Source organism: Chionomys nivalis, chromosome 22 (genome assembly GCF_950005125.1).
Source record: "Chionomys nivalis chromosome 22, mChiNiv1.1, whole genome shotgun sequence".
Classification (NCBI taxonomy): domain Eukaryota; kingdom Metazoa; phylum Chordata; class Mammalia; order Rodentia; family Cricetidae; genus Chionomys; species Chionomys nivalis.
Window position 1 is genome coordinate 42,134,296 of NC_080107.1, and position 25,592 is coordinate 42,159,887.

General features: G+C 50.3%; 1 protein-coding gene and 2 pseudogenes across 4 annotated transcripts in view; 1 reads left to right on the forward strand and 2 right to left on the reverse strand.

Annotated features, from left to right (window-relative positions):
• Vav2 (vav guanine nucleotide exchange factor 2) overlaps positions 1 to 25,592 on the reverse strand; it is a 177,064-nt gene that overhangs the window by 74,221 nt on the left and 77,251 nt on the right. For all 4 annotated transcript variants that reach the window (XM_057754957.1, XM_057754955.1, XM_057754956.1 and 1 more), the window contains exon 3: positions 5,271 to 5,329. In XM_057754957.1, the coding sequence (XP_057610940.1) occupies positions 5,271 to 5,329 (59 nt within the window). The remainder of the gene's footprint in view (positions 1 to 5,270; positions 5,330 to 25,592) is intronic.
• On the reverse strand, positions 3,344 to 4,125 carry LOC130864775 (proteasome subunit beta type-5-like; annotated as a pseudogene).
• Positions 23,642 to 24,244, forward strand: LOC130864496 (high mobility group protein B3-like; annotated as a pseudogene).

The following is a 25,592-nucleotide window of genomic DNA, read 5'->3' on the forward strand; positions in this document are numbered from 1 at the left end:
TGCTCTTAACTACTGAGTCATCTCTCCAGTCCCTTTTGCCCTTTTGTTTGTTGTTTGCCAGGTTTTATTTTTTTTTGGGGGGGGGAGGTTGCTTTTGTTTTTTCAACACAGGATGTCTCTGTAGGATGGTCCTGGATGTCACTGAGATCCGTCTGCCTCTGCCTCCCAAATGTTGGGATTAAAGGTGTGCGCCACCACCACCTGACCAAACTGTACTTTAAAATGATCATACTACCCAGGTGAGCTAGCTCACACCTGTAATCCCAGCACTGGGAATGCAGAGGCATGAAAATCAGGAGTTCAAAGCCATCTTCAGCTATATAGTGAGCTCAAGGCCAGCCTACACTACACAAGGCCCTGTGTCTGAAACAAGGGAGGCAGAGGCAGGCGGATCTCTGTGAGTTCGAGGCCAGCCTGGTCTAGAAGAGCTAGTTCCAGGACAGGAACCAAAAGCCACGGAGAAACCCTGTCTCGAAAAGTCAAAAAAGAAAAAAAAAAAAAAGCCAAAGAGAAGCAGTGTGGTGGGGCTGGTCTGGGACAGTACTCCAGAACTGGAAGCCGGGTCTGCTCCAAGGAGCAATCTTCTAAGAGAGAAACGAGTTCACCCCACAGGCCCTGAGGATTTGCCCCAGAGGTGGCCTTCTGTGAGCCCTGGCTGCAGTAACAAGTCACCCCAATCTGAAGGGCGTAAACGAACAGTTTACCACCTCATGGCTCAGAAGGCCACAATCCAAAACAAGTCTTCACTAGCATCTTTATGTCCTGTCGGGAGGCTCCAGAGGAGACTTGGTTCTTGCCTTGCCTTTCTGGCTGCTAGCTTTGATTATATCCTAGGCCAGACACTTCATCACCAACCTCTGTATCTGAACATTGCCTCCCTGGATCCATCTTATCACAAGCATTCATTACACCTGCAAAAATCACAACTGTAGGGACCTATTTCCCTGACACACCTATAAAATGTGCGCCCAAAGATTAGGAGGATAGTGAATCTTGGGTGGGGGACACCATTCAGCCTCCCTTAATGAGCTGTAGCCTGTGGGTATCATCAGCCTGTGGGTACCAGGAGCTATACAACATACAGACTTACGGGCAACCCCAAGGAGTAATGACACAACTAAGCACATCTTTTCCTGACATCACTAGCTTGTGGGAACATTCTTTCTGGACCTTGGTAACATGTCCTTCCTCCTAGCCATTCTGACCTCAAGTTAGGACAACCCCAGGCTTCAGGTGTGTTCTGACCAGGACAAAGACTCTTCCACTCCACACTCCTTGGCCACTTTGCCCCCTCCCTCCTCTACCCCATGTCTGAGTGCCCTACTAAGCAGGGTGAGACTCAAATTAAGTCTCTAATTCACTGCCTATGAGAAGTGTAATTGAAGCTTTTACAGAAAATCAACTTATTATACAAAGTGAAAAGGATTCTTCTTTAAACAGCATCTGGGCTCCCATCCAGCCATGAGGAATCCAGGGAGAGTCCTGGGGCAGTGGGCTTGGTGTGTGGGATTTAAAACAGGAAAAGTGTTCGGCTAAACAAAACCTTCTGTTACTTATTAACACCGGGAAGCATTTTCAGGCGAAGAGACCGGCAGTTGCCATGGGAAGTGCAGGCAGCATCCTTGGAAAATGCAAGTCTCCGGGACAATCTCAACCCATATGGAAGAAGAGAGAGCACCCAGACTCAGCAAGCTCAGCAGGGGCCTGGTCACCTGGGCTCACACAGGAGCAGGGGCATGGAATGATGGACACCATTTTCTCTAGAATGATCCAGCATGAGTCAGCCCAAGAAGGAGAGGCAAGCATTGAGAAGGCAGGGCGTAGTCTAGCTATGAGGTTCAGAGGGAGGCTGTGGGAGAGGCAGGGGAGGCTAGGGCTGACCAAAGCACCACCCTTCATCATCCAAGAGGTTCTGGCCTCATTAAAAAAAAAAAAAAAATTATTACATTTATTTAGGGGGAGATCAGAGGACATCTTGCAGAAGTCCGTTCTCCCCTTCTACCTTGTGAGTCCTGGGATTGAATTCAGGTCCTCAAGTTTGGTGGCAAATGCCTTTACCCACCGAGCCACCTTGCCGGCCCTCCCCACTCATTTTTTGGCCTCCCACCTGTCCCTATGCTCTATTCAGTAAAAGGGTGACTCAGTATACTTGGTGAAACAAACTTATGCTCCAAAAAAAGGTTTGGATCCTACAAGCTCCAGAAGGTGACTTCTCACCCGTCAGTCCTTAGTCTGGTAAAGTCCCCTGGGCACACCCTTTGAAGCCTGCAGGTCTGGGCTTAGGGTAGGGCTTTAAGTCACACAGTATCAGTAGAATAGAGAGGACTAGGACTAAGTGGCTGAAGTGTCCCCATGACCGACGACCACGGCCGATCCATCAGCCTGGTGGGCTCCCAAGGGGCCATGCTCCAGCCTGGTATCACAGTGCACAGCTGGCAGATGAAGCGCCAGCTGTGGGACTCTGCTAACAGAGGAGCCCCTGGTCACTCTCTCCTAGACACTGGCCAGCCTCCCTGCACCCTCCTCCCTCATCTGCTAACACAGCTCCTTGACTGTGGCTCCTAGGCTGTGGCTATGAACTCAAACTTTCCTGCATCCTGCGAGGCCCCTGCTCAATCACGGAAGCAGAGGGATGTTTCCACGCTAACCAGGGAGAGCACAACCCTTGAGCAGTTCTCCACAGTCTGAGCTACTCTGTAAACCACCACCAGGGTCTCACTGCCAAGGACAAAACCCCAGGAAAAGGTCATCCGCACTGTCCATGGGGCACCTAGGTCTCGAAGGGCAGGGAATGGCAGCTGGATCACATTTGGCTGACAGCAGGCCACAGCAGCTGGCCTCCCTCCAGTTTGGGGATACTATAATAAGATGGGGGGAGGGACACACTTAGGATTCTGCACAGGGTACGCACGCTGGCTGGAATCTGTTGAGAGAATATCACTTTTGTCTGTGGATACACAATGTAGAGTGTGTTGAGCCAGGTGGGACGCACAGCTGTGACGAGGACCATCACAGTGACAGGCCAGCATGGCAAAGAACGTACAACTGCTCAGTTGCCAAAGCAAATAGCTGCAAACCATATGTCACTGTGTCCAGAAATGGTACTTTTTTACCTAGACGTCTTTAAGTGGAGCCTCTCAAGGACTCTACACTAATAACTTACAGCAGGGCGGGCCAGGCGCTCCGCAGGTGTGCACTGCTATGTAAAGCCTGGTGTGCTGAGGGGACACCACTTGCGATTACTGTTTGGCTTTTACTTAAAGGTTTTTTTGGGGGGGTGCTATTATTTATTATAATCAATAGGAGCCCCCAAACACGTGCAGACGGGCATGTCTGCTTTTCATCAGAGAACAGGTGCACTATCCTCGTGTAAGTCAGCAGCATTGTCACTGGAGACACGGACCCAGCCATCCTCCCGCACGTGGTAGAGGCTGACTGAACCTCCAGAGTAGGCATCTCTGTAGGTGGCTCGGTAGATGGCTCAGTGGGCCAGATCACAGGCCTTCTAGGTCATAGGAGTAGTCTCGATCCATGACCCCATAAGCACACATAGAGCCAGAACCCAATGAGAAGGCTGTTCCAGAGATCCAGTTCCCTTCACTGTCTACATAGTAAAGGCTGTGGCCTCCCTTATCCCAGCCACAGATCATGGTGCCCATGGACAGCCCCATGCCTTCATACTAATACACCATGTTGCAAGAAATTTGGAGGCTGCTGTGACAGAGATGCATCCCTTATTTTGAAGCTCATAGAATCGACATTGCTAAGCCAACAGCTGCTCCCAGAAGCTACAATCAACTGCACTCCCAGCCATGGTGCCCAGAAGGTAAAGGTTGATCTCTATCACTTTCTCCACTGTCTGGGAGGCAATGTAAGCACCTGCTGTGGCCTGGGAATCAGCTGCAACAATGACTCCACAGTGAAACTTGAAGGCCAGGGTGGTGGTTCCATAAGGCATTTCAATTCTCGGCTCCTCTGGGGACCCCCGCATCTGTGTGAAGCCAGGCTCAGCCCATCACCAGGACTCTCTGGACCCAGGTCCAGCAGATCTGCATGACCTCTGAGTCCAAAAACCCCAAGCTGGTTACAAGCATGGGCTGCTGTAACAAGCTGGCCGGCTCCCATCTCTAGTAAGCTACTTAAAGTTTGTTTTCGTTCTTGCTCTCACTTTTGATAGAAGTCTCACAATGTAACCCAGGCTAGCCTTGATGTAGCCTAGGCTGGCCTTAACTCTTAAACCTGCCTTAAGCTTCAAGTAGAGTATATATCATCTCATCAGCTCTTCTACGGTTATAACCGTAGAAGCACTGCAAAGAAAACATTTTAAAACAGCCTGTCTTCTGGCTAACAAAAAGAAAAAGACTTTGATTCAAAGGAGCTTCCAAGTCCTGAAGAAGCCACGCAACAAATGTCTCATGGACGCACTGACATGACACCTGAGCTATGAACCAACAGCTACAACCAACCAAGGAACATTGTGTTATCCCAGGGCCTGGCGTGTGTACACAGACATGTACAGTCAAAACAGAGTACACCAAGGCAATACCCACAGGATGTCACTTGTACCCAGGGTGGCCTGCATGCTCAGCTCTCAGGAGAGGGGCCATTCCCATTACCCTGTCACTGGCCTGTATCATCAGGGAGCCTTCAGATACGACAGGAAAGGAGAGCTCATGGATGTCCCCAGATGACCTAAGACCTATCTCCCTGACCTGTACCATCAGAAGTCAAAACCTGCAATGACCAGGTCTCAGCTGCACCACCCCGCCCTCCCCCTGCACCCCACCCATGAATTAGAGATAGAGCCGCCAGCCTCAGAAGCATCCGCAGCGAAAGTGTTGTCCGTGCAGTTCATCGGAATGTGACGACCTATAGGGGCTACTGGAGTCCTAAGGCTTGTGGGTAGAGAAGCGCTCTGCACTCCAGACCTATCCCTGTAAACTTACACCAGCTCCAGCACTCAAACCAGGACCCTGGTCCAGAGCTGGAGAGGTGCATTCAGGTAGGCAATGATCTGTGGTAGGGTTAATTTGCTGATCTTATTACCTAAATCGAAAACGATTTTGCAGCTGTCAGTAACACGCTTGCAAGATTTCCCTGGTGTGAACCCAGCGGCCCCCCTTCCACACAACGTTGGCTGCTGACAATACGCAGCCAGAGTGCACTGTGAAAGCACCTGGTTCAGGAAGAGGATGTCTATACAACTCCAGTACGTGTCGATCGCATCAAGATGAAAGGGCCTGCCCTCCCGGCGTCACTGTGGAACTCACCTGATCCCTTTGTTCTGCGCGATGCTGTGCAGAGAGAGTCGGGACACTGCAGAGATGACCTGGGGAAGAGAAGAGAGAGTTCTGTAACATCAGCCCATCAGGAAGTCATCGCAAATGGCACCAAGCGTTCTGCAAGCGTGGAAACTGTTAACTAAGCACACCTCGTAAGAACGACACAGAGCTTTCCGGGCTCAGCACCTGTGCGGTGTTTACTCCGTGAAATCTGTCATTTGGCCACGTTAATATTTGATGAGAGCTGCCGTGCTCGTGGTAGGGTGCCTCAGGGAGGAAGGGGTTTCCATTCATGTGACTGTGCTCCTTCACCAAGCCCTGGTCACCTACAAACCCCCAAACTGCTTTTCTTAGCGTGAGGAAGAAGTGCTTCATTGGGGTTGCTGTGGGTCTGCCTTAACTGAGGTCACACCTACAAAAGGCTCATCCAGTGCTGCTATTCTAGAAGGATCTATATGACTAGTGGCAGCCCATGTCCACAGTAACCTATCTTGGAGATGGAGAAACGGAGGCCCAGCGAGGTCCAACGACTGACCATAACCACACCATAGCTGCGGTGCCACATGGACACAAACATCCATGCACAGTGCTTGCTGCAAGCCCCAGCCCCATGCCTGACATCTCAACAGACACCGGCTCCCAGTCAGGATGCCAAAGGATAAGGAGGTCCAGGTACTGAGCCACGTGAATCCCCAGGCTGACAGATTCCTCAAAACCCAAGGCAAGCCGGGCGGTGGTGGCGCACGCCTTTAATCCCAGCACTCGGGAGGCAGAGGCAGGCGGATCTCTGGGAGTTCGAGGCCAGCCTGGTCTACAAAGGGAGTTCCAGGACGGGCTCCAAAGCTACAGAGAAACCCTGTCTCGAAAAACCAACAACAACAACAAAAAAAACCAAGGCAAGCAGCAATGGGCATTCTTCAGCCCAAGCAACCCAGTCCAGCCCTAATCAGCCAGGAGCTTCCAGACAGGTAGCTCTCCCAACCTCAGATGCCTCTGTTAGTCCACAGAGCTTCATCAGGACTCACGGAAAGCAAGCGTGTGCACGGGGAGGTGAGACGGGCCACAGTTGGAGACTCCACGGATCAATACTAAGAAACTAAGGAAAGGGAGAAGGAAACGGCTGGCCAGGAATAAAGGGTGTGACATAACAAAGGACAAAAGGAGAAGCTGTTCACAGTTTATCAACAGAATGGGCAGAAGCCAAGCATGTCTGATGGCAGGCACCAGGCACAAACCTGAACCTTGAGACTACCACACATGTGTCAGCCAAGTTCATGTGTCCATGCAGGCTCCTATGTGTCCTAGGGGTGTAAATGAGCACAACCGTGTTATGTGTATTACTTAAATTTACGTATGTACCTGCATGTGTGTGCTATAAGCTCTCGGGTGTGCTTTATGTGCATGTTCGTGTGCACATGTGCACCTGGGGTGGAGAAGAGAATTAGGAAAAGGGTCTTGGGAGCCACGGCTCACTCTGCAGACACCAGGCCCTGGCTGTCCTGAGAAACTGAGGTCAGAGGGCATCACACATGCTACCCCATTGGATTCCCAGCCTCACCATCTCACTGCGCACAGTTGGTAAGCAGGAAAAGAGAGATGTGCTCACTTACACAAAGACCCCTGCAGGAATGCACTCCCCGGGGTTCCTTTAGGCCGTTCAGCACTCAGCAGCAATTTTCAAAGGAAAAACACCACAGCAAAGGCCTTTTCTATGCGCAGTGGGTGGTGGACTCCGTCCACAGCTGAGTGTGTGTCTGGGCCTCCTGTCAGTGTCTATATTTCAGGGGCTGACACTCGGGGAAGTTATGATGGGGAATAACTGGGGTCCTCTGTGTTTGCTCAGACAAGTCTCAAAGGCTTATATGCAGCTGGCCCAGTCATGGCCCCACCAGCCAGCTCTACAAGGGGCCTTTTACAAATAACAAGCAAAATGGCTTTTGTTATTAGTTTTGGCTTTAAAAGGCTCTAAACATTTAGGGGGAATAAAACTTAAGGCAAAGCCAGGCAGTGGTGGCACACACCTTTAATCCCAGCACTAGGGAGGCAGAGGCAGGTGGATCTCTGTGAGTTCAAGGCCATCCTGGTCTACAGAGTGAGTTCCAGGACAGAATCCAAAGATAAACAGAGAAACCCGGTCTCAGAAAACAAAAACAAACAAACCAAAAAAAAAAAAAAAAAAAGAAAAAGAAAAGAAAAGAAAACACTTAAGGCAATATTATATTCTAGATGCTGGAAATATAAGCCTTGAAGGATTTGGCTGGTTGATGGCACACCAGCTGCCCTTGTCATGCCTTGCTGTGGGACAATGGTCTTGTACCCTGTAAAGATTTGTTACTTGTATTTTAATAAAACACTGATTGGCTAGTAGCCAGGCAGGAAGTGGTGTTGGACCCCTCCCCTTCTGTATTTGTGTTGATTTCATTGGTTGAATAAAGAAGCTGCCTTGGCCTTTTGATAGGGCAGCCCTTAGGTGGGTGGAGTAGACAGAACAGAATGCTGGAAAGAAGGGAAGTGTGGCAGATGGCATGATTCTCCTGCTCGAGACAGATGGACGCTGGTTAGACTCATCCCGGTAAGCCACAGTCAAGTGGCAATACAGATTATTAGAAATGGGTTAAACTAATATGTAATAGTTAGCCAATAAGAGGCTAGAGATAATGGGCCCGGCAGTAATTTAATTTAATACAATTTCCATGTGATTATTTTGGGGGTTAAGCTAGCCGAACGGCGGGATGCGCCACACTTCTCCCTACTACAAGGAAGTATAGGTAGGATGACCAGAACAGGAGAAATCTGGCAAGAGGAAAGGCTGAGTCTGCAGTTGTAAACCAGATGCAGAGGAAGCAAGATGAGAATGCCTCACTGAAAAAGGTACCAAGCCACGTGGCTAACATAGACAAGAATAATGGGTTAATTTAAGATGTAAGACTTAATTAATAAGAAGCCTGAGCTAATAGGCCAACCAGTTTATGATTAATGTAGACCTCTGTGTATTTCTATGGGACAGAATGGCTGCAGGACCAGGTGGGACAGAAACTTTCTGTCAACAATGCCTTCCGAGGCTGGTATTGCTAATCAATTGATATACACTTTCCTATGAGCCAACAGAGGCAAAGCAACTTTGGCAGAGTCCAAAGATAGCACCAGCCATCAGTCAGCCACAGTACAGAAAACCACACCTGTTTGCCAGCCCAGACTCAACTACCAAGACTGTAAGACCAAAGTCACCAATAGCAATTTGGAGAGGACTTAAAGACACAGCAGGAGGCAGGACATACAGCTCCTTCCATGGCTTAAACATGACAAGAAAAGAATCCAGTACCTTCCACCCCCACCATGATACTCAATGTGGCTTCCCACTCTCAGATTAGACAGCCAGGTGTCCCCAGGGCTAACACTCTCGGCTGACCATCAAAAGCCTCCCTGCCAGGGCCCCTGGGGACTTCTGAGCACGAAAATGTCAAATGATGACATTTTCCCAACTTTCATTTCCACTTCCCAGCTGCGTCCCTGATAACAAACGGAGACAGACACACACACACACACACACACACACACACACACCCCGCTCCTCCCCGCTCTCCTCAGACAGCCAGCTCCATCCTCGGGGCTTTTACTCGCCCACCTCAGAACTCAAGCCTAGCTAGTGGTGTGTGCTGGGGACAAACAGGGAGCAGGAAGGAGAGGTCAAGTCCCGTGAGAACAGCCATGCTACAGAAACAACTGCACCGCTAGCTCCCAGACACTGGACTCGCTGGGCTGGTCATTGATACCCAAACACACACAGTGGGCACTAAAGGAAGAGGTGAGCGGTCTAGAGGATGCAGTGGCAGGCAGGGTCTGGATCATAGATGCAAATCTTGGCTCCACCCCATACACAGGGGCTCTAAGTCCAAACGTTCTGGTACTAGCAGCCTGCCAGCCCCCACACACAACAGAAGGCAGACCCCCACCCCACACCACCCCACCGTGTTTGGGGTCCAAGAATCTACATTTATAGTTGAGGTTCTATGTGGCTGGAATGTGTGCTTGTCTCTAGAGAACAGGTGACATTGATCCCACTACAAACGGGGTCAAAGTCAGAGAAAGGGCCAGAACACACATCCAGATTGTCCACCTCTGGGGCGCCTTGCAGGGACAGAGCACCCAAAAGAATGCCCACAGGTCAGTACCTTCCAGCTGGACAGCAAAACAGAATGAGGAGGAAGGACCCGAGGAACACTGAGGGGTTCTCGAGGCAGACCTGCATCAACAAGAGAGCTGTCTCCAGAGGAGGCCTCAGCAAGCCTGCTTTTCCCTTCTACCAAGCAATAAATGAATCTGTTCTGTGAGCCCCGAGCAACCTAAGCACCAGCAATCAGACTTGGAGTTTTAGGCTTACAATCTTGCCCAGGCCAAAGTGCCAGGCAGGCAGCAGGTAACTGAGTCCCTCAATGACAAAATTAACCTTCACCCAGAAGTGACAGACCTATCCCTACTCCAGTCATAGGAAGCAGTCCCTGCCCCTGTCGCCAGTCTGGGCATTCTGGTCCTGGCAGGTGCAGGGTCCTGCCAAAGGGCTGTGGCCACAGCAAGGTAGACTCAGCAGAGATGGCAGTGTGCTCGTCCTGAAGCCAGAGCCCTACTTTTCTCAGCACAGAACTCACGGCCAATGCCTGAGAGGATCCTGGGGGCTATGTAGCTCTGAACACCAGCCCCAAACCTCTGAGGATTGCCCTGAGAACATTCTAGAAAGGTAGACGTCACCTCCCAGTACCTTTCCAAAAGGTCAACATACCCCAAAAAGGGTTAGTATGAGACACAGTTGCTTGGACAGCTGGAGCAATGCAGAGAAGGTGGAGCAGGGCAGTCGGTGGGGGGCCTGACCTGAATCCTAGTTCCAAAGGGGCTATAAAACTCAGGGCTTTTCTCTAAAGATGAATGTGTTTCTCCCTTGTTTGTGCAGTGATCTGGGCCCAGAAGTGTCCCCTGCAGCAGTTTCTAAGTGCCGGGAAATTTGGCAGCAACCTAATTACACAACCCGAAGACTCCAGGGAAATAGAGCAGACTGCATTCACAGCCAGGGATTCCTAGCCCCTCAGGAAATGATACTGCATGGGGGACCACTCGAGCAGAACGTGCTTGGAAATACACAGTGCATGTGAAAGTAACAGCTTCCGAAATACCGAGCACACAGGACGAGGCAGACAAGTTGGACTGAAGAAATATCTCAGCAGTTAAGAACACTGCTGCTCTTCCCGATGATAAATAAGGTTTGGTTCCCAGCACTCGCATGGCAGCTTACAACTGTAACTCCAGTCCCGGGGGATCCAAAATGCTTTCCTGGTGACCATGGGTACTGTATAAACATGGTTTACAGATACACATGCAGGCAAAACACTCATACACACACACACACACAAGATGCGTGCTCATTGAAAGAGCTGACAGACACCTCATGACATACCAGCAGCCACTACCACTGGAGAGAGGAGTCCTGTCTGTCCTTGATTGACTCAACCAGCATCCACCCAGACCCCACATCCCACATCTTATAGATGTAAGCTCTACACAAGCTTCCCTTGAGTGAGTGAGTGAGTGAGTGAGTGAGTGAGTGAGTGAGTGAGTGGATGGACAGATGGATGGGTGGACAGATGGATGTGTGGGCAGGTGGGTGAATGGATGGTCGAACAGGTGGGTGGGTGGATGGGTGGGTGGGTGGATGGATAAGTGGGTAGGTGGGTGGGTGGAGAGACAATGGGTAGTGGACAGAAATTCACAGATGGTGGATGGATGAGTGGGTGGTGAATAGATGAGTGGACAGAAGGATGGACGGTGGGTAAATGGATAGATGCATATGTGGATGAATAAATGGATATGAGTTAGTTATATGAATGGATGGTTGGGCAGATGGACTGACAGATAAGTGACTAGGCAAGCGGGTAGATGGATGGGTGATTAGATGGATGAACGGGGAGATGAGTGAGCGGCGCGTAGACTACATGGATGATGGATGGGTTATTACATGGATGGGCAGGTACTGGATGGATGGGCAGGTGGTGGGTGGATGGATGGATGGATGGATGGATGGATGGATGGATGGATGGATGGACGGACAGATGGATTGTCGGACAGACAGATGAGTAAATGGATAATGAAGGAGGTGGAAGGGGGATTAGCAAAAGAAGTGCCACTGTCTTAGTTTTTCTTCTGTTGCTGTGATAAAATGCCCTGGTAAAATTAACTTAAAGGAGCAAGGGGTTATTTTGGCTCACAATTCAAGTCCATCGCATCAAGAAGCCAAGATAGCAGGTGCTGGAAGCGGCAGGTCACATGGTACCCACAATCAGGAAGCACAGCACGAGTGCCAGCGTTCAGTTACTTTCTCTCCTCCCAGAGATGTTTGAACCCACATTAAATAGATCATACCACAATTTAATCAAGGCAGTTCCTCATATGCATGCCCAGAGGCTACTTAATCCCTCACAAGTGTGCCTGGAGGCTTATTTCCTTGGTGATTCCAGATCCTATCAAGTTGGTAATTGACACTAAGCATCGCATCTACTAAAAAACCTAAAAATGACCAAGTCCCTCCTTCTTAATTTTGAGAACAACCACTTACCACATGCTGAGCAGTAGGATTAGCACACTGTATTTAGATAATGAGAACTAGAAAGAACAAGGACATTGCCCCAGGTCGACCTGGACCACACTGTGCAGTCCTAGCCTGTGTGTCTACTGGCTGTACCTCACCAGTGGCTGGTAACAAAAGCCTTTCCTTGTCCCAGTTGGACACTCCCCAGCCTTGCCTGTGGTTACTGAGGCCTACACAGCAGACAGAAGTAGACATAAAAGATTTACCTACAGGCTACCTTGTGATACCTCCTCGTACCCAGGGTGACCTCAAAAAGTTAAAAGTAACAGAGCCACCATTCACCATTGGCCTGGATTCCTGCAGGTCTGTGTGGAGCAGTCACATCCCCTCTGTCAGGTTCTGCCCACCCACAGTCCTCTGTAATGCCCCAGCTATCTCCTATGGAAGCTGCCACAGTCCAGAACTACCTGTCACAGCAGCCAGGGCTGACACATACACACAGCGCCTCCATCTCCCACTATATCTTCAACTGTGACTCTCCACTAGCCACTCCTCCAGCCAGCACAGTAAGCACGATCCATCCAATCAGGCAGAAGCAATTAGAACAGCACCGCGCTGCCCTCAGAAGGACACACGAGCTGGCCAAGGTTTCTGGCTCATCTGAGCCCAGGCTGGAGACAGTGTACAAGGGCTGGGGAATGTGTCATTTGCCAGCCCTGCTTGCTCAGGGAGGCTATGTGATCAGAAGAGTTTCCAACTCTCTGCCGTAATTAAGGATCACTAAGTAGGGACCACTCAGACCAAGCCTGAGCGGCAAACTCCTTATCAGCCACTACCACTCATCTGAACGTACACGTGGGGAGAGTCAAATGGCATGATTATGGAAACTCATTTGAATATGTTGCCCCGGAAACTCACCTATCTGCCGTGGAAATCTGCAGCCCACACTGCTGCATATTCACGGGCAAATCACTATAAATTGCTTTCCAAGCCCAGTCCGCATACCCATCCCATTTCCCCCTTTTTCTAAATATCAAAAGCGAGGTCAGGAAAAACTTGGCGGTGCCGTCTTTGGAATGACAATCGGCCAGCGAGAAGTGATTAATTATGAAACGTGTATAATCAGAGTTTTGCAGTCAGGCTCCCACCAGAATGAGGTTGGAAAAACAAAAGCAAACAGAGACACGGCCATTTCTCATCCGCAGCATTTTGCTGTGGGATGTCATGGTGCCCAACACTGGTATGTTTCTTCAGGGGAGGCAGCAGCTTGGGGAAGACAGGGTGAGCGAGTCTATGGGCCCCATAGCAGCTGAGTGGTACAATGAAAAATGTCACCAACTCAGATAAGGAGGGGTGGCAACTTTAGAATTAGAGTATATTAAAGGAAAGCCTGGCCATCCTCAGAGGAGCCGGGCGGAAGGGAGGGAGGGAGGGAGGGGGGGGGGAGGGAGGGAGGGAGGGAGGGAGGGAGGGAGGGAGGGAGGGAGGGAGGGAGGGAGGGGAAAGGGGACTCAGAGATCCTTCTGCCAGGCCCTCCTAATAAAGGAAAAGAAGATAAAACTTTTGAATGCAGCTTCAGCCTACAAGCCCAAGTTGGCTAACTCACCCTTGATGATTTCCTTCTATCTACACATCTACACACACACACACACACACACACAATGCCTATTTTGTCATTTTTTTTGCCCTATTTTGCACTGAGAAAAGCAGGAGCCAGAGAAACAATGGGACTTCACCTTGTGGCTGTGGAGGCCTGAGCGTGGCTGTGGCTCAAAGCCCAGGTCCTAAGCATGCAGGAGCCTGAGGGTAGATGCAGATGGGAAGTGGAGAAGGGCCCTAACCTGGACACTCAGCTGGCTGCAGTGTTGGAGGAGGCATGCTCCTCTTCTAGTATCTGTCCCGCCCCTAATTAGGAACGAAAAGTTGCAGCTCCAGCGCGGAAGGTCTTCCTGATCACATCTCCTGCTTGGCGCAGAAAGCCCAAAGGCAGGGACAAGCCGCTCACAGAGGTGGTTGACCAGAAGACCGAAGGGATGTCAGCTGTGACAGCGACACCACCCACAACTGTGGGATTTCAAGCATGGTTTAGGCCTCACACCCAGCGAAGCCCTGGCAAGGGGAAGGAGGCTGGGCCTGAAGAACAGCAACCTCTGGCTTCATCCCTGTGTTCTCAGCTCCTGCAGCACAGCTTCCTTGTGTCTCCATGACTGCAACGGGTGGGAACACAGAGTATAACTTCCCCTCCTCTCTGACGGGAGGCAGGCGAGATGGGGATGGAGTGACCACAGTCCTCACTACATCACACCCTCCCTGTCCCGCTGCTATCAGACAACCAGGGCATAATGTGAGAGGGATCTGTCCTCAGATGGACGGGGACAGGAGCCTAGGAACAAGTCTGGCTAGGAGACCTCAGATACAATCACAGCATTCATCTTAGGAACCAGGACTTGGCGGGAGTGGGGGAGACTTATCTGCCCTCCTGGTTAATAGAAAGAAGCTGGGCACTGACTAGGCACATACCCCTCTCTGGGTGACTACTCCAAACGGAGAGAAGATTCCAAAGGCCTCTGTTAGACAGAGACAGTGGCTCAGATGGAAGCACATGAAAGATGCATAATCACATTAATACTCATTAAGTGCCTACTAATTGTCAAGCATATTATAGAAATTATTTTAATTAACTTCAGATTGTGACTAAAAATGGCTCAGAAATATAAACCAGGAGAAATGTAAGACCTGGGCTCAGGGCCTGCCATTGACTGCCTACACCACATCCCACTGAATATGTCCCTATCTGTTACACCAGAAATGACAGATCATGACACACACATTGTATTACCCCCTGGCTATGCCCAGGCAGACATTACTAATCAATCCTGGTACTCATTCCTACTAAATCTGGGCTGCCTACACAATACAACCTTTGTACAGTACTCCCAGCGGTCTTTGCTATCAGATGTGTAGTATACAACAAAGAAACTGCCTACTTGGGGAACTCCTGGACAGAACAGCTGCAGGGTTCCCCTGAGCACTAACCAGATTTGCAAAGCCCTTTTGAGTCAAGGATCTGAGACATCACCAGACAGGGCTGGGTTGTGGCTATCACAACCAGAACACTGCAGCAAAATCCTCAGAGGAGGGAGCTTGGCCACCATCTGGTGCACACCCTTCAGTTAACCTAAAACCAAGATGCCGCCCAGCAATTTCCAGGCAGAACTCAGTCTAGGACAGAGATTTCGCCTGCAGCCTGAGGCTCCTGCCAGCTCCTTTATTCTCTCAAACCCCAACGCGGCAGTTCTGCGGTGTTCCCATTTACAAAGGAGGTGCTGAGGCCCAGAGGAACCTGCCGAGAAGCCTGCATAGCTCTCTGGTAACAGGATCCCACTCTTTAACCCTTCTTGCCCAGAAGGGTCAGTTGTCCATCTGAATGTGAGGCTGGTGACAGTGGCTGATGGACAGGGCAGTCTCCAGAAGCATAGCATGATCACCAAGCCAGGATCTGCAGCTCCATGGAGGATCCAAAGCCCACCCAACCTCTAGCTGCTGGGCTGTGGTCAGCACACTCACTATCTATGAATGCTAGAGCACTCGTCCCCACCCAGACATGTTCTACCTGCATCTCGGAGGTACCCTGCAGTGGTCACCATGATGCAGTGCCCTCTGCTCAGCTGCAGGAGGGAGCACAGACAGGTACAGTCAAACTGGACGTCACCCAAGTTCTGGTTGTAGATAGCCCATTACATCCTTCTCACAATATGACCCAAGACAGACAGATGTGAGATTCCACATGTGATGTTAAGACGGGAGCATCACCCCGGTCCCTGGCATCCATCCCAGCACCCCCTGGCTTGGGAGTTGCTTTCGTCTGGACTCCAAATCCCAGCATGCCAGGTCCTGACCCCTCCCGGTCAGGACCACTCCCACAGGGTATTTAAGTGATTACCCAGAGGAGGAACCCTTGGTCCTGGGTTTTGCATGTGCTCCCCGGTTTTCTGTCTCCCCTGCCATGCTCTCAACCACTCAAGAGTGCTGCATTTAATAAAACATGGGCATTTTAATTTGACCTGATTGGATTTCTTTACGCCGGCGGAGTAGCTCGTCTTAGGATTTTTCCTAACATATGGAGGTTCATCCGAAAATATGAGATCGTTCTTGGAGGGACAAGGTTCATAAAGGAAGCCAGTAGGCTGGTCTCTCAGCTGACATGGATCCCAGGAACAGCCCTGGGCTTGGCAGGGGCCATGGTCCGGATATGACCCCCTGCCACCTGAGCTTAGTATGGGGTCTTGCCCTCTCTAGTAGATCCCTAAATCAGATGCTTTTCCCCCAAGGTCATTCCCTCCTCCTTATGGTCCAGGTCCCCTCCTCCATTTCCCAGAAGAGGGGACTGAGGTCAAGGGTGGACGCTTCTGCTAGTGACAAACCTACAAGAGACAGCTTCAGGATGGGACTCTGGGCCAGTGACGGGCTCCACACTCTCGCTATGGCACCTTCTTTTTTCAATAAAAGCCACTCTTTTCCAAACAGCAGCTGGAAGGCAGGGTGAGGATGGCAGTTATGCCTGGGGCTTGCACAGCAAGAGCACCTCACAGCTTGGCCACTACTGCCTGTCCAAGAGCTCCCGCAGGCATGAGGGCTCAAACGCTTATATTCACTCACACACACACACACACACACACACACACATGCTCACACACATACACACATGTACATGCATGCTCGCATAGGCTCATGCAGACACAGACCAGGATATCCACACATAGCCATAACCAGAAATATAAGCTCACACCCCGTACACACTCTGAGACACTAGCATACACAGGCAAGCACACGCAAACACACCAATTCACTTCCACAATCACGTACATGATGGATCAGTACCTTGTGCTGTCACTGTGACAAAACAAATGGCAAAAGTGACTTTAGGAAGGAAAGGGTTTTTGGGCTTTTTTTGTTTGTTTTATTTGCTCATGGTTTTAGGATACTATCCGTCATGGCGGCAGGAAGTCACGGTGGCAGAAACTGGGGGCTGCTGATGTCATGGGGCCTGCAGTCAGAAAGCAGGGTAGGATGACTGCTGGTATTCAGCTCGCTTTCTCCATTTCAATCACCCAGGATTGCAGTCCAGGAAAGGGCAGCCCGGCCTCCACTCACATTCAGGGCGTCATCTCACCCCCATTAACCAAGTCTAGAGGGTCATCTCCTAGGTGATTTCAGGCACCATCGATTTGTAAATCAGTATTAACAATCACACACACACATAGCAGTGGGGGTGCACACCTTTAGTCCCAGAGTTCAGGAGGCAGACGCAGGCAGATCTCTGTGAGTTCAGGCCAGCCTGGCCTACAAAGTGAGTTCCAGGACAGTTAAAGCTATTACACAGAAAAACCCTGTCTCATTTGGCACACACACTCACACAAATACACACATATACATACACACAAATTTACATACATAGCAGCAATGCCACACAAGTCTCTGGGGAAGCCCCAGGCCACCGAGAAGTCAGGATCTGGGCCGGAAGAGGAACCGGGCAGTAGGGCAATGGGTGGCACAAGACAAACTAACAAGGACGGAGACTGCATAGGGCAGTGTTCTTGACCATAAGCTGCTGGATCTGGTCCATGGAGGGGCACTGGTGAGAGCCCACACCCCCCTGTGCGAGCAGCCACAACTGACACTCACTGTGGGCTTGCCACTCGTCTGCAGACTATCACACTGACGCTCCAATCCCTGGCACCGAAGGCCCAAGACCACACTAGAGAGACCAAAGCTAGGCAGCTTCTAAGAAGGAGCCTAGACAGGCCTGTTCTAGAACCAGTCCCTGTTCTGGAATCTCTGACACTCCCCAAGAGTGGAGAAATAAAACCAGCTGCTTACTCTGCCTCAATATCCTCAAGACCCTCGCAAAGAGAAGCAGGACAGAAGGAACCTGGGCTGCACCTGCCCCACCAGGCTACGTGTCCAGGACAATGTGTCCCCTCCACAGGCCTCCGTGAACCCAAGCAAGGCCACAATACTCAATGAGACACTTTACTCTAAGGACACTAACAGCAGCTCAGGGAAACCTCACTGCCCCAGGCCATTTGACCACATCCAACCTAGCCCTGGGAAGAAAGGCCATGGGCACACAGAAGGGAGAACAGGGCCCTAAAGTCCACAAGAGAAGCCCGAGCACCAGGCATGTTCAGCTCATCTCTGTCACGCCTGTACTGACCTCCATGTCCGAGCCGGAAGAAGCTCTTAGAGAAGCCCCTCCCAGAGCCCTTACTTTACAGAGGAAAGGCGTTCAGAAGTGCATGCGTCCCGACTGAGGCCCACAGCTGTGGGCGGAGCAGGTTCAGCAAGAGTGATGGTGGGAAGGTGGAGGGTTCTACGGGTTCTTTCTACTGCAGTGTTACTGCGCCCTTCCTCAAGTGAGGAAGCCGAGGGTCCGAGTGGTCACCTGAACACACTCGCTATATGCTCTGATGCCGTATGAACGTAAACACCACTCTGTCGCTCCACAGCTGTGCCCACAGCATTTCCAGGAAGCGTACGCTTCACCCCAGCTTCTCGCTCATCGAATGCCCAGCTTGCTTCACGGTGAGAGATGATGGAGCCATTATCTGGAGGGGCTTAATGTGGCCCGATGACTAATGAACGGGAAGACAAAGCCTACACTCTCACTACCACAGTAACTTGGGACACGTGTGCATGCCTCTGGAGTGACAGCTGAGTGTCCTGCTCTCCGTGTGATCTGCTTTTCCTGCTAACGAAGAAGAGAATTCAGGAAGGGAAGGTTTGTGTTGGCTCCATCCCATCAGGGAAAGACATGGCGGGAGCTTGAAGCAGCTTTGCTTTCCTCAGCAGGGAAGCAGAGAGAGATGGATGCTGGTGCTGAGCTTGATTTTTATCCAGCCCAGCATCCCAGTGGGATGCTGCCACCCTCGTCCATGGGGGATCTTTCTTGCTCAATTCAACCTTTCTAGACAGACCCTCACAGACACACTCAGAGGTGTGGCTTCCATGGCAATTCCCTAAATCCACTCAAGCCACCATGAGGGTTAACCCACACCCTCATCAACTCCACACCCTCACTATGTCACCCTGTAGGGATGCCTGGGGAAACAGCTGGCCCTGGTACCCCAAGAAACTTCTCATCTGATATTTACTGGCCAAAGAGGTTGAGCCACCCTCTGCTCAGCAGGGGAGGGGCTCTCTGGTCCTCTCAAATCCACTGGGCACATCTTAGAGAGGCTGAAGTGACACCGGGGGCACCTTTGCCGACACCCTCAGCAAGAAAGTGGGCCTTCCACCCAATATGACTGAGTTCCTTACAAGAAGGGGAAGCGCTGGTGAGATGACATCGTGATTGAAAGCTCTGGCTGCTCTTCTAGAGGACTTGGGTTCAGTCCCCAGCACCCACATGATGGTTCACAACCATCTGTAACTCCAGTTCCAGGATTTAATATCCTCTTCTGGCATCCACGGGCCCTGGACACACATGCGGTACACAGACATACATGCAGGCAAACACTCATATAGAACTTTTTAAGTTTTTCCTTATTTTATATGTATGGGTATTTTGCCTCCAAGCATGTCTATGTGCGACAGGTGTGTTGTGCCTGCAGAAGCATGTGCACCTTCCATCCCAACACTCAGGAAGCAGAGGCAGGCAGATCTCTGAGTTCAAGGCCAGCCCCATCTACAAAGTCAGTTCTGGGACAGCTAGAGCTACGCAGAGAAACTGTCTTGGGGAAAAAAAAAAGGAGGGATGGAGGGAGGAAAACAGGGAGGGAGGGAGGAGGGAGAGAGAGAAAGAGAGAAAGAGAGAAGAAAGAGAAAGAAAGAAAGAAAGAAAGAAAGAAAGAAAGAAAGAAAGCTAGCTATAGAGACTAGAAGACAGAAGAAGGCATCGGATCCCTCAAAACTGGCGTTACAGACTGTTGTGAGCAGTCAAGTGAGTGCTGGGAATTGAACTCCAGTCCTCTGGAAGAGCAGTCAGTGCTCTTAATCACTGAGCCATTTCCCTAGCCCCCATACATAATCGTTTATTTTTAGAAGGAACTAAGGAGAAGACAGTCATAAGAAGATAAAGACCAAGGCTGCTCTGGCAGAACCTCTGCAACTGGAAGGTTCCTCCTCTGCCTTGGGAGGAGTAGAGCCCTCCACACCCCGATTTTAGAAATCTTGACAAAATAAATTCTTTTTTATTCTCCTTTTTTTTCCCGGCAGTGCAGGGTGGGGATGGATCTATGCCTTGTGTATGCTAGGTATCACGTGCCACCGAACTATACCCTGGCCCAGGTTCTTGTTTTCACGGCACTGACTGTAGTAGTTTGTTTTGGCCTCCAGAGCACATTATCTTAAAGGTGAGGGCCACCAAGGCTGAGGCTCACCCTCCAGGTCAGACAAACACCTTACTCTGTCCAGCACACTGTACTGGACACCCAGGGGCCTAGGCTCCCACAGCAGAGGGCAGACAGCCATCAGGACAGGATGCCAGAAAGGCTAGAAGGGCCCCAAAGGTGACTGAACAAAAATGGCAGAGCTCATCTGCCCAGAACATGGCTTCCCTCTGTCAGGCATCTGAGGATGACTTCCCAGGCCCCACTCCAGTACTAGCACTCTGTGAGGGATCCTTCCCCTCCTGCCCATCTACTCCTGACACAGATGGACGCCATCATCTGCTCATCTAACACCCCCTGAGGGCTTAGAGGAATCCCTGATGATTGATAAATGTCACTCCACATAAAGCCAATAGCCAGCAAGCTCCACTGAGGAACGATGCCGAGTCTACAGAGATGGCCTGTGGGCAACAGTGGGAAGGCACAGTCGAGCCAGCTGCAAGGCGCACAGAGTCAGCTGCTGACTGGCTGTGAGGGAGATTAAAAACTGACAGGAACGTACTGAAACACTGCATAACAAGAACAATGCTTACCAGCCGGGCTGATGGGCAGGAGCAAGCAGAGCTCAGCAGAGGGGTTCCCAAGGGGACATGCCGCATCCTTGGGGGATGAGCTCCTATCTCCAGGAACTTGCAGCTAGCTGGGGCTGGCATTATATGCCCATCTAACCAGAAGACCCCAGACTCAGTCCCACTCTGACCTTTAAGCACGCCCCAAGCCCTTGCCTGAGGCTCACAGGCAACTGACAACTGACTTTAGTGACTCTTGGGGTCAAAGAGAGGATTCAAAATGAACAGTGATATTTCAGAACATCAGCTCTAAAGCCAGCTGAGACAATCAGCCACACACACACTGGGCGCACGTGGTCAACAAAGCCACCCACATGGGGATCAGGGTTCCTTGATCAACCATTGATTATGTGTAACCTGCATACTTGCCCTCCCTCCAGGCAGGACACAAGACACCAAGCCCAATACAGAGGCCACCCAGCAAAGCAGCACTTCCTCTGGTACATGGGTTCTCTGTCCTCAGACCTTGGGCCCACATACTCTGTCCAATGACTAGAGGTCACCATTTCCCAGAAGGTCAACAGACGCTGGGCAAGGAGCCCTGTCTCTGTGCAGAACCCAGTGTTTCCCTACAAAGGTCATCAACCTTACCAACAAAGAAGGATGTTCCCTATACACATGGAACCTCTGTCAGAAGTCACTAGTCACTAAGACTGGAGACGCAGCCTTGTGGTCGAGCACTTGACTAGCACGCAGAAGACCTAGTGGTTCAATCCCCAAAAACCAATGGGAAAAAAAAAAAAGGTTGTTTTTAAAAAAACATCTATAGAGGCCAGGTGGTGGTGCACACACCTTTCATTCCAACACTCAGGAGGCAGAGGCAGGGAGATCTCTGAGTTCGAGGCCAGCCTGGTCTATAGAGTGAGTTCTAGGACAGCTAGAACTACACAGAGAAACTGTCTTGGGGGGGAGGGGGGTGTATAGAGACTGGTAAGATGGCTCAGCGGTTGACAGGACTTGCTGCTCTTTGAGAGGACCGAAGTTCAAATCCCAGAACTCACATTGTCACCCACAACCAAATATAACTTGAGTTTTGTTCCCAGCATCCATGTTGGGCTGGTCACAACTCTAGCGCCAGGGGCTCCAGTGCCCTCTTCTGAACTCTTGAGCTGCAAACACATATACACAAGTAGGTGAATGTTTTAAAACTTTTTTTTTTGTTGTTGTTTTTTTTTTTGTTTTTTCGAGACAGGGTTTCTCTGTGGCTTTGGAGCCTGTCCTGGAACTAGCTCTTGTAGACCAGGCTGGTCTCGAACTCACAGAGATCTGCCTGCCTCTGCCTCCCGAGTGCTGGGATTAAAGGCGTGCGCCACCACCGCCCGGCCAAAACTTTTTTTTTTTTTCAAAAAAAAAACTAACAAAAAAAATCACCTGTAGCTTTCTATCTAAAGCATTTAAAGATAGTCTGCCTATTTTCTCAGCCCCACAAAGCCCTAGGCCTCAGCTGGCACAGTGGGGGAAGAGTAGTTAGTAGGGCAAACTGCAATGCCCAGAGACACGGGTGTGATGGGCAAGCCAACCCACTAGAGATACCAGGCTGACCCCATGCTTATGCCCACATCTTGTGAGCCATCCAGGAGTGTCTAAGAGACAACACATTGATCTCCCTATGCCCACAACTCCAAAGGGTCCACTTTAGGCCCACAAGCTCTTCCTGTGACCACTGTGATGATGGCTTCTGAAGGCCCTGAGCCTTTCTGGAGAGGTTTGTCTCCGGAGCACTGCAAGGCAAAGTCTATGGCATCGAATACTGCTACCGGCTTCTGAACCAGTGCCTTCCTATCCTAACACCAGCAGGCCCTGAGGTTCCCCCAACCATGAGCTTGCTCTGCTCAGGGCGCTGCAGTCCCCACAGCCTTCTGCATGGCCGTGTCCAGTTGGAATTGGGCACCGCCAGCCCACTCCCACCTGCCACTTCAGGATCCGGGTGGTTTGGCGTCCCTGTCACCCTGATGAGCAGTCCAGCACAGCCATGTGTATCTCCTAGAGCCCACGAACTCCAGAAAAGTAGGAGGCCCAGGGACCACTCTGTCCTGTGACTATCACGAGGTACACTGATGTGGCTAATTGCTTGTCACAAGGCTCAGACAAATGTCACATACTCTGCTCATGATCCAAGAAGCAGACAAGTCCCCTGAGTAGCCCTCCTCCTGAGGAAAAGCCCCAAATGTCACAGCGGTGTCCTTCCTTGAGCTGCTTCCAGCAGCTGCGTGAGACTCTACAATGAGTGTCCTGGTTGTAGGTCCCAGTCAGTGGTCATCAACAGCCCAAGGAAGAGGCAGGTGCATCTCTCTGGCATCAAAGGCCGACACAGCCCAAGAATCCTTCACAGACTGGCCACAGAACACATGCCTTACTCCACAGGCAGAAAGAAAGAGGGACGACTCATCTGCCCTCCATGGTGCGGCTGTCCCTGACTGCAGAATTCACTGTGGAAAATTCAGACCCATCCTTGAGGATTCAGGCTGGAGGCTGGAAGGTTACAAATTGTCCCGCATTTATAATCTTGATCAAACCAAGCTGGTAACGTGGCCCCATTTTCACCCACAAGAAAAGAATGGAAGACCACTGAGTCTGGGCACTAGCTAGGAGCCTAGACCCTTGGTCTGTGTAAGAGCCAGTGAGAATGGGGAATGGAGCTGGAGAGGAGGCAGGTCGCCTGGGCCCTGAAGCCGGGGAAATTCCGAGGGCAGCTTTGATCCCAAACTGGTCATAATACTGGGCAGGACAGCGAGAGGCTGGGTCTCATCCAACAGCCTACCCACCCTATCCTAAAGGCATTTGAAGAACCATAGAATCTCTTTTGTGAGACTAGCAAACAATACAGTCAGAATGGCTAAAGGTGACCCAAAAGACCAAAGGTCAAGATGTCTGCTTATGCCTTCTTTGCGCAGACTTGCAGGGAAAAACATAAGAAGAAAAACCCCGGGGTCCCAGTCAATTTTTCGGAGTTTTCCAAGAAGTGCTCTGGGAGGTGGAAGACAATGTCTGGCAAAGAGAAATCAAAGTTTGATTAAATGGCAAAGGCAGATAAAGTACCGTACGATTGGGAAATGAAAGATTATGGACCAACTAAAGGAGGCAAGAAGAAGAAGAAGAACCCTAATGCCCCCAAAAGACCACCATCTGGATTTTTCTTATTCTGCTCCAAATTCCACACCAAGATCCAATCTACAAATCCTGGAATCTCCATTGGAGATGGGGCGGTAAAGCTGGGTGAGATGTGGAATAACTTGAGTGACAGTAAAAAGCAGCCTTACATTACCAAGGCTGCAAAGCTGAAGGAGAAGGAGGAGAAGGATGCTGCTGACTATAAGTCTAAAGGGAAGTTTGATGGTGCCAAGGGTCTGCTAAAGTTGAACGGAAAATGGTGGAAGAGGAAGAGGAGAAGGAGGAAGAGAGAAGGAGAAAGAGGAAGAAGATGAATAAAACTCTGTCTCCTTGTGAATACTTTAGAGTAGGAAAGCACCGTGATTGACACATCTCTTATTTGAGCCGTGACTATTGCCCTTGTTAGATTTAATTACAAAATTTGACCATGATCATACTGTAGCTTCTCAAAGTGTCAGTGGTTTACATGAAGTGGCCATGGGTGTCCGGAGCGCCCTGAAACTGTATCAAAATTGTACATAGCTCCAAACATTTTTTCAAATGGAAAGGCACTCGCGTGTCCTCCTCACTCTGTGCACTTTGCTGTTGGTGTGACAAGGCATTTGAAGATGTTTCGGGCATTTTGTTTGCAGCTCGTAAGGTAGTGTTAACCCTATGGTTGGTTATTGGCCAGAAATCCTGAGTTATCAACTGTACATATCTACAGTTTGTAAAGAGAACAAGACAACCCAGACAGATTCTTGATGCTCCTTGTTTGGCTTGGAGGCTGTGAGGGAAGATGCCTTTTGGAGGGGGCCGTAGCTCAGGGCATGCACTGTGAGGCTGGACCTGTTGATACTGCAGTGGGCATCCATTTAGCTTCAGGTTGTCTTTTTTTTTTATATAGTGGCATAGCATTCTGCTGACATTCTTAGCTGTGGAAAAGCGGGGAGGGGTCAGCTGGCATGAGAAGTGTTTGGATTTTTTCTCTAGTTAAGTGCTGTAGATTTTCAGCTGTTTTTAAACAGTAGCAAAGCGAAGAACTACTGCATCAACGGAAGTTCAAGAACCCTCTGCACCTAAACGCAACTTGCAACATTCTATTATTTTTTGTATGTTTAGAATGCTGAAATGTTTTTGAAGTTAAATAAACAGTATTACATTTTTTAAAAAAATCTCTTTCCTGGGGCTGAAGGTGTGGCTCAGTTGGTAGAATGCCCTGAGCATTCATAAGGCCCTCTTTTGAATCCCAAGAACACCATCAGATAGGGTATGGTGGCCACACTTGTCATCCCAGCACTTGGGAGGTGGATCATAGCGTCTATCTAAGTCATCCTTGACTATATTCCCAGTTCAAGGCCAGTCTGAAATACACGAGACCCTGTGATGATGATGATGATGATGATGATGATGATGATGATGATGATGATGGTAAGGATGAAGAGGAGAAGATGGTAGGACAACTATCCTGAAAATAAGAGCCTGTCAATTCCCCCACATTGAGGTGGGGAAGCAAGGCTATCATAGCCCCCACGTAGTGGTGATAGGATCAGGTTCAGAGAGAAGAGTGGTCACCTTGTGGCCACAATCTGAGCTCTGGCCTGGCCTGAGCAAAGGAAACAAAGAGACCAAAAAGTATCACACACTATTCCCCTCTGTGCCCAGACCAGTGACAGATGTACCTGTG